General features: G+C 36.7%; 1 protein-coding gene across 1 annotated transcript; it reads right to left on the bottom strand.

The window, feature by feature from the left end:
• Positions 1-5,312: 5,312 nt before the first annotated feature.
• Positions 5,313-8,788, bottom strand: LOC127455726 (26S proteasome non-ATPase regulatory subunit 8-like). Its single transcript, XM_051723809.1, has 7 exons — positions 8,621-8,788; positions 8,096-8,168; positions 7,922-8,024; positions 7,434-7,599; positions 7,206-7,306; positions 6,102-6,213; positions 5,313-5,990 (listed from the first exon to the last, which is right to left on the bottom strand). The coding sequence occupies exons 1-7, from the start codon at positions 8,729-8,731 to the stop codon at positions 5,853-5,855; spliced, it is 804 nt and encodes a 267-aa protein (XP_051579769.1). The 5' UTR covers positions 8,732-8,788; the 3' UTR covers positions 5,313-5,852.
• Between the last annotated feature and the right edge of the window lie 720 nt (positions 8,789-9,508).

The raw sequence follows: 9,508 nt of genomic DNA, 5'->3' as shown, positions 1-9,508 counted from the left end.
CTAGCACCTCCCGCCGCAGCAGCAGTGTCCCCTTTACCTCACAACACTTCTCCAGGCTCAGAACCTCATTTGAACCCCCCACCGCTATATGAAGGTGATCTTAATTCTTGCCGCTCATTCGTCTCTCAGTGTTCCTTGGTTTTTAGTCTGCAGCCATCAGCCTTTTCCTCAGAGGAGGCCAAGATCACCTATATGATCACACTACTTATCTTTGTTTTTTGTCTCAGTCACCCAAGTCTGTTTTTGATTGTACCTAACAAACACAGGGGTGAGTACCAGTGAATGAATTTTCATTTTTGGGTGAACTATCCCTTTAATGCATGATGTGTAGTCTATCAGACAACATCACCTTGCATTACTAGCAATAGAAACAAGGTACTGAGCTGCGCAAGCAGACCTCAACACTTGGTACACAAAACACATTCACAACACAACACAACTTCAGCCTTAATAAAACAAGAAGTTTCTGAACATAACAGGAAAATAAACAATAAAAATGGTATAAATAAACTTGTAAACAGTGAAACCATGCAAGCTCATTTATTATTCAAACCCAGTGCATTCTGGGAACACCAGCTTCGAGTAAAATGTACTTATTTTATTTACCTGTGAAATTTACTCAAATTAGTGAATAAACATGACAAGGTTTTCTACTTTAAGATTGATACATGATGACATTGTAAAGATAGCAAACAATCATGAATATTTTGTACTTATTTGTTAAAAAGTACAATTGTAGAATTTACGTAATATTTTCAAGATTGTGCTTAAGCTAACTTATGTAGAAAGAACATAATCTTTTCTGCTATATTTATTTCAACACAAAATATTTTTTTCTGTGAATGTCTTAAATCGGTATTCAATTAACATATACTCCATAATGTAGCTAAGACCAGTTTTTACTCAGGGTAGGCTACACTGTAAAAAAATATCTTTCATTTTGTCAAACAAACTCTATATTTTAAAAGTTTATTAAACGATATACACAAATACCATTGAACATTTACACTCTTATTGCCCAGGAAAACAAAATGCAGGTCATTAACACATGTTGAGTGGGGCATGTTGTCACACTATGTGGGGTAAATTGTCACAATGGAAACCTGCTGTTTATTGAGAACATCTTCTTTCAGAGGAATAATGAAATAGACTATTTTCTAAAGCAAAAGGCCATCTTTTGCAACATAGCTATCTGTGTTTAAAATATAATGTATATACATTTTAATAGCTATTTAATAGCTTTATGCAAAACAGCAGGTAACATACAATTATATCAAACCTCTGTTTTGGCTAACATAAATTAGTATCAAGCATTAATACTATTATTAATTCCAGCATACAATACATGTGAGAACTTGTCCTGATGGTAATGTGACGATCTGTTCCAGAGTTTAACCATGTGGTTTAAATCTATCTTTACAATATAATTGACCCTTTCCAAATGCCAGTGTGGTTTTATTGTGATCGCACTGCAACAGGAACAGTTTCAAACTAGGTGTTCGCAACCTAAACCACTGTTAAACATTTATGCATTTTGATAAATTACTCAAAACCTAAGAGATACTTTAGATATAGCCCTTTAGGTAGCTTCCCTGTGTGACAACTAGCCCCAGTCTCCTCTATAATGTTTATGTTTGTCAAAAAAAAAAAAAAAAATCAATTAAATCTTTAGCAACATAATAGTAGTGTCATGATGAGTTCTCAGACTAACATATGTGGACTGTTGCTTTTCCAACATGTTGGCTACTGCAGTTACACTAACACACTGTTAAATTAAAACCGAACAGAGGGGAAGAACCCTCAACAGGATCCGAGAGATGAAAGGTTAAAGTCTGTGCTAACAAGGGCAGATCTTTTATTAGACCACACACATTGTACCTGAAGAGTCAAGGGAAATTGTGGCTACAACAAAAAAGGTAAAAGTTCTAAACCCAACATACTGAAGTGCAAGAAAACATGTGATGCACCACAAAAAAAAAAAAAAAAAGGATAATAAATATGTCAAATTGTGAGGGTGAAAATAATTGGACCCATGAAAGTTATTGGGATTTTAGGGAAAGTGCAACTGTTTAATCACCTCTAAACTTTCCTTAAAGTGAGTCCAAGTAAGTAATGCTCTAATATTTAACATTTATTTATTTGGCAGACAATTGTATACAAAGCGACTTGCAAAAGAGGAATAATACATCATAAGCGATTCATCTTAAGGAGACAGTAGTATGAAAAGAGCAGCATTACAAAGTTTCACTTGCATCAGAATAGTAGTATCCAAGACAAATTAGAGTGCAACAAGAATATATATTAAAAAAATTATTTATTTTTATTTTTTATTTTTTGGTATGGTGAGTTGCTCATGGAAAAGATGTGTCCTTAGCCGTTTTTTGGAAGACAGAGAGTGAGTCTGCTTCACGGATGGAGTTTCATCCAACGACGTACAGTGAAACAGAAAGTCCAGGAAAGTGTTTTGGTGCCTCTTTGTGTTGTTACAACAAGGCGCCCCTCATTAGCCGACCACAGGCTTCTGGTGGGAACATAGCTCTGCAGAAATGATTTTAGGTATGCTGGAGCAGACCCAGTGACTGTTCTGTATGCCAGCATCAGAACCTTGAATTTGATTCGTGCAGCAACCGGCAGCCAGAGAAGGGAGACAAGGAGTGGTGTGACATGCGTTCTCTTTGGTTTGTTGAAGACGAGACGTTCATCTGCATTCTGGATAATTCCCAGGGGCCTAATTGCGCATGCATGGAGGCCTGCAATGAAAGCGTTACAGTAATCAAGTGACTGAACAAGAAGTTGTGTGGCATGTTCAGAGAGGAAGGGTTTTATCTTCCTGATATTGAACATCTACATGATCGTGCTGTCTTTGAGATGTGGTCTGTGAAATTTAGTTGGTTATCGATGGTTACCCCTAGATCTCTGATCGTTTTGGAAGGCATTATTGTAGTTAAACCCAGCTGAACAGTAAAGCTGTGGTGTCGTTGGGTTGGAAAGACAAGTAGAGCTGTGTGTCATCTGCATAGCAGTGGTAAGATAACACATGTGATTGAATGATGGGTCCCAGTGATGTTGTGTAGATAGAGAAGTGAGCCAAGCACTGAGCCCTGAGGTACCCCAGTAAGTAGCTGATGTGACTTGGACACCTCGCCTCTCCAGGCTACCTTGAAGGGCCTACCTGAGAGATAGGACTTAAACTAGACAAGCACAGTTCCTGTGATGCCCAGAGTAGAGAGGGTGGACAGGAGGATCTGATGGTTGACTGTGTCAAAGGCTGCAGAAAGGTCCAGTAGAATCAGGATGGATGATCTGGATCCAGCTCTCGCCTGTCTCAGCGATTCGGTGACAGACAGCAGGGCAGTCTCGGTGGAATGTCCACTTTTGAAACATAACTGATTGTCATCCAGCAGCTTGTTCTGTGAGAGATAGGCAGAGATCTGATTGAAAACTGCCCTTTCGAGTGTTTTCACCATGAATGGGATGAGAGAGACTGGTCTGTAGTGTTCTACTTGTTAAGGTTAAGTGCAGGTTTTTTAAGCAGTGGAGTTACTCGAGCCTGCTTAAATGTGGTGTGAAAAGTGCCTTTAAGTAGAGAGGTGTTAATTATGTGTGTGAGGAATAGTTCACCCAAAAATGAAAATTCTCTCATCATTTACTCACCCTCATGAACTCCCAGATGTGTATGACTTTCTTTCTTCTGCAGAACACAAACAAACATTTTTAGAAGAATATCTCAACTCTGTAGATCCATACAATGCAATTGAATTATCATTAAATCTATAACTTCAGAAGCGATATGACAGGTGTGGGTGAGAAACAGATAAATATTTAAGTCTCTTTTTACTATAAATGTCCACTTTCACATTCTACTTCTTTTGTATTTGGCAACTCGCTTTCTTCGTGCATATCACCATCTACTGGTCAGGATGGAGAATTTATAGTATAAAAGTATAAAATATTGACATTTTTCCCACCCACACCTATCATATCGCTTCTGAAGACATGGATTAAAACACTGGAGTCTTATGGATTACTTTTATGCTGCCTTTATGTGCTTTTTGGACCTTAAATTTCTGGCTAGCATTCACTTGCATTGTATGGACCTACAGAGCTGAGACATTCTTCTTAAAATCTTTGTTTGTGTTCAGCAGAAGAAAGAAAGTCATACACATCTGGGATGGCATGAGGGTGAGTAAATAATGAGAGAATTTTCATTTTTGGGTGAACTGTCCCTTTAAGTGTCTATATGAACATACAGAATGTGATCAATTTATTGATATTTAATCAATTAAAACAAGTGTTTATAAATAATCACGATTTGAATAATAAATGTTCAAATAAGGTTAATGTGAATGTAAATATATATAAATATTTAATGTAGAAAATGTCAATAAATATTGTTAAAGCATACTGTATATTCAAGCTAAACTATGCGTGTAATTATTTTGCCTGTAAAGGAAGTGTCTAGATTATATGGTCCTAAAAATTTTTTAACTATTTCTTACACTAAAGAAAGATTTTTGCTGTTTGTTCAATTTTCTTAATTAAAATAAACTTAAGTAAAACAATTCTAGAACATTTTGTCACAACTTGATTTCATGGCATTCTACCCATTTAAATTTGTCAAATGGAAGTTTACTTAATCCATTTGTGTTGGGATTACATGAATATTTTTTTGTGGTGATAATGTAGCATTAACACCATTACAGCAAGTAAATGTTAAAATTAAGAGTTACATTGACATCTTATTTTGCTAGGTTTACTCAATTTAACTATATTCTTTCTACATAAAGTGTTTGTGTTGATAGTAAATTTAAGTTAAGAAAGCCAATTTCAAACACGTTACTGTCCACAATTGAATCAAGTTCAGCCAAAGAGCTATTGTGTGTGTGTGTGTGTATAAGGATTTAGTGGTGAAATATAACCTGGACATGTTCTTTATAAGATTCACCCAGTTTTTTGGTTTTCTATACAGAATTCAATATTTAAAAAAACAAGAGGCTCCTCATCTTCAAAAGAACGTTGGAGAGATAAACCCTGTATGACAGGAGAGAAAGGTCTTAATAGCTTAGACTTCAATGTTCTTTGAAATCTGAGAATGAAATGGACATGATAAGATGCAAATATGTCTTAATCTTAGATGTCAACTACGCTAAGATGAGTTGTGAGCATGGTGACTTATGTCTGTGCAAGTTGATTCTTTTATCAGTAAAATATTGCTATATACAATACATGATAAATGTGCTAATATTATTCATATACACTGGGTTCTGCCTCTAACCAACATGGTGCAGTTAACCATAGTGTTTCAGAATGCGTTTTCTAAAAGAGTCCGAATTTTTTTATTTGTAACAACAAAGAAATAAACATCCCATAACTGGACAAATTAACTTTCCAATTTAGAAACATCTACAAACTTTGTAGTCCTCATTCTGTTTAGGATACAAGGCAAGGGCATCAAAACGAAGTACAATAATTCAGTGAACACTCAAGTTTAAGCAGCTGACAACATCCATAATCATGCCAGTCAGAACCATCAAACCTTGCAAAGGAAAACAAATGTTGAGTGGAACATGTAATTATCCAAAAATGACATTTAATGTGTTTATTTTAAAAAAAAATCTTGCTGAAAACAGAAAATATGGCCACAACCCTGTTACCTGAACAGAATCTTATACAGGCATGAGAAAGTAGAAATCGGTTACATGTAGGCCAAAGAGTTCTGGCCTCTACCTCTGAGAGCATTCATTGGGGTTGTGTCTAAATTGAGTAAACTGTACAATGGTTTTATTTGTATATTCGAATAAAACAAATGGGAACCTTTATGTATACATGTTTCTAATTGTGCTATAGCCACACTACACAATCATTTCCAGCTGCCTTGCATACTCAATGACTTGTTGAGCCAGCTCTGAGGAGGGGATTGTCACTTCCTCTGTCTTTTGATGCTGAGTACTGAATGAGTAGTATCCATCAGGGCTCTGGGTCCAGCCTCTCTGCAGAGAACAAAAACAAAGCAAAGTATGTTTCAATCTATTACATCTCTTATCAAAGCTGGGATTAAACCAGACACCTAAGAATATTTGGCAAATACATCAAACACTTACTTTTTTGGCATATTCTGTCATCTTTTTCGGGGAAGAAAAGAAAAGCACCCGTGTGGCCTCACTGAACTGGATCTGTTCATATGCTTTCTCTATACAACCTGCAATCTCATCCCTAAAAAGAAAACAAGATATAATAGCCTGTTATTGAAACCAAGCTATCCAAAACAGTTTATAAATCAAATGTAGTCATTCATGTTTCCATACAAGTTTCAAATTTATGTGAAATCAGAATATCACAAAAACAGTAAGAAAAAAAAAAACAGCGTTTCCATCCCATGTGTTTAAGAGAACAAAATCGTAATTTGTGGGGAAATTGGAAGTTCAATGTAATAAAAATATTCACTCTTTAAAGCGTGCCGACAAAACATGCTCATGAACCTCACGTTTGCTTGCGATTGGCAGCAGATGGCTTATATCTGGGAACAAAAGCGTGTCATGCAGTTCTGGGAGGTAATAATAGCCAATCATTTTGATGACAGGCCTGGAGTCCTGCATTTTAGAATAGACTTGTGTCTCTGCAGAACAAAAATTGCCATTTCCCAATCAGTGGGCGTTTTCAAACTGGGATGGGCATTTTTCAACCGTTTTACACGATTTGCCTACTACATTGAGATTTCCTACTTGCATTGAATAGTTAAAAAATGCCAATCCCGGTTTGAAAAACGCCCACAGATTGGGAAACATACAATATTGTTTGGCAGAGACCTATACTTCTTTCAGAATAACCAAAGCAACATTTGAGATTCTATGGGATGAGATTGGTAAAATTCTCTGAGCTAGTTATGTATTCACATGGCTTGTTGAGACAAACTCACATTACTTTTTTGATGCATCTATATTCCTATATAAATTCTATATGTATTATATATTTGGTTAATGTGTTTTCATCGTAGTTTATGTGCATGTCTTCTTACAGAATAAAAAATGTATCCACCTCAAGCGAGCGTATATGTTTTCTATGCCCATTTTGTAGTTTATTTGCATCTTGTTGATTCCATCCAAGAAATGTTATGCGATATATCCCAAAATTCACATAAAAAATGTGTACATGGAAATCCAGCCACTGTTAAGGCCTTTAAGACTTTGAACAACCCCAAACTCTACCGAATGGTGTCAAGAAGAATGTCTATGAAGAAGGTATAGCTCTCAGCAGGGATGTTTCCTTTTGCAAGGAAGACCTTGTTGTAACTGCCCTCCATCAGATACTGAAACCGCAAGAGAACACAAAAACTTTACAGAGGTAGGGAAAACAAACAGATATTGCCAAACGCATTCAATATGAGAAAGGAGTATGACAAAAATAAGAAGCTAAATCTAGATATTTCCCCACACCTGCTCTAATGAGACTGGGTGCCTGATGTAGACATTGGTCTGGATGTCTTTTGCACTTAGTCTTTCCAGCTCTGTGTGGAATTCAGACACTCTATTCTGAGAGAGCAGGAAGAGCAGGTTCAGACCCAGCAACTGGTGCCTGTAGGCTGACTCGGGTAATTCCTCCCTGAAACATTTAAAAAGAGAGGATTGACAATAATTATAAAAACAGTATACATATGGTGCTCAGTATGAAAAATGATAAGTGATACCCTTTGCTACAAAAATGCATCTGTCCCCCAAATTTTTGTTGAAAGTGACAATTTTGTACTATAATGTATACCATTTCACAAAACAACATACAATATACTACATATAGGCCTACCGTTTAGTAAGTAACAAGCAATTTTCAGCATAGCTATTGTCACAAATTCCAGAATAGTAAATACACAGTATATAAGGAATTATAGTGAGTAAACAGGTGGTGTAAGGCCAAGAAATGTAATTACTTGTAATCAAAGTAATAACACTTAAGCTGAGCCATGTAGCGTTCATAGGACGGGATGTCTTTCTTCAGAATGCTCCACAGTGCTCCAATCTCCAAGACATCTCCTGTAAAAGAAATAACATTAATTCAACTTGACACACAACTAAAATGTTAGCAAACCTTTATAAATACTCACTGGCAAGAATAAGCTGCTGTTTGGTTAGTTTGGTCCCAGTAGTTGGCAAAAAGTTCAACTCCAGCAGGGATATCTACAAAATGAGAAGAACTGTCAATTCAGAGACTTATATTTAGATCTTCATTTCAATAAACACATTAAATAAAATAAAAATCTTCTATAATATGAATCTGCTTAAACACATGAAAATAATAGCTATATATATATTTCAATATATATCATGTCATATGATGCTGGCATTTCCATTATTGTATTATATAAACTCGTCTGCTAACAAACTTGCTACTTCGATGGTCAGCAAAAGCAAATCCTAAACACTCACTTCACAAGATGTTAAACGGTACTTTAATGATATGTATCATCACAGTAAAAGACATCTATGAATTGTATGTGCTAAATGCGAGTCAATCTGGCAGGATAGTTCTAGATAGCACCACTGCTAACCGCTGACTGTCTTTAAAGCATCAAAACAGTTCATTTTCATAGTTTAAAAACTCCGTTATTGGCTCATGTCATCGGCCTTACCTTAAGTTTGCTCAGGATTTCACCACATTTGTTCAAGTTCGGAGTCTTTTTGTTCCACTCGCCTTTCAACGTCTCATACAAGCTCGCAGTCTCTTTCAACACAGACGCCATGGTGATTCTGCAAAAACGTACGACACCGGTCTGTCTGAACACGGCTGTCGTAAAGAATGTTGGTGTTACTATGGGAACCATGCAACGCAGCTAAATGGCATTTATGTATGTGATATTGAGCTTTAAACTACTCCACTTTGTCTGATACGTTCCCTAGATAAGGACAGATCAATTGTGTACATTTTCATTCTTTATTTTTTTTTTAAAATAAAATATTCATTACAATGAAGTAATACAGCTGTCATCTTGATTGCCTACGTTATTGTTTTGAAGTTGAGACATCTAATGACCAAAAAAAAAAAAAAAATGTATTTTTTATTTTACTCACATTTTCAAAAACAAGACACTTAGGGGCCTGGGTAGCAGTGAGTATTGACACTGACTACCACCCCTGGAGTCGCAAGTTCGAATCCAGGGAGTGATGAGTGACTTCAGCCAGGTCTCCTAAGTTACTAGCAACTCAGGGTAGAGTCACATGGGGTAACATCCTCGTGGTCATGATTAGTGGTTCTCGCTCTCAGTGGGGCGTTTGGTAAGCTGTGCGTGGAACGTGGAGAGCAGCATGAGCCTCCATATGCTGTGAGTCTCCGCGGTACCATGCACAGCGAGCCACGTGATAAAATGCGTGGATTGACTGTCTCAGAAGCGGAGCCAACTGAGACTTGTGCTCCGCCACCCCGATTGAGGTGAGCGGGAATTGGGCATTCCAAAATTGGGAGAAAAAGGGGATAAACAACAACAACAACAACAACAACAAAAAGACACTTACCCTGTGTT

This window comes from Myxocyprinus asiaticus, chromosome 18 (genome assembly GCF_019703515.2).
Source record: "Myxocyprinus asiaticus isolate MX2 ecotype Aquarium Trade chromosome 18, UBuf_Myxa_2, whole genome shotgun sequence".
NCBI lineage: Eukaryota > Metazoa > Chordata > Actinopteri > Cypriniformes > Catostomidae > Myxocyprinus > Myxocyprinus asiaticus.
Note: the sequence above shows the minus strand (reverse complement) of the source record. Positions and strands in the feature narration are given on the sequence as shown.

What these genes read in the sequence shown, in the direction of transcription:
- LOC127455726 (XM_051723809.1), bottom strand. Translation starts at nt 8,731, where the DNA reads ATGGCGTCTGTGTTGAAAGAGACTGCGAGCTTGTATGAGACGTTGAAA. An exon ending in ACAGCAGCTTATTCTTGCCA is followed by an intron (nt 8,025 to 8,095) that starts GTGAGTATTTAT and finishes TTTCTTTTACAG; the next exon opens with GAGATGTCTTGGAGATTGGA. An exon ending in TGACAGAATATGCCAAAAAA is followed by an intron (nt 5,991 to 6,101) that starts GTAAGTGTTTGA and finishes TGTTCTCTGCAG; the next exon opens with AGAGGCTGGACCCAGAGCCC.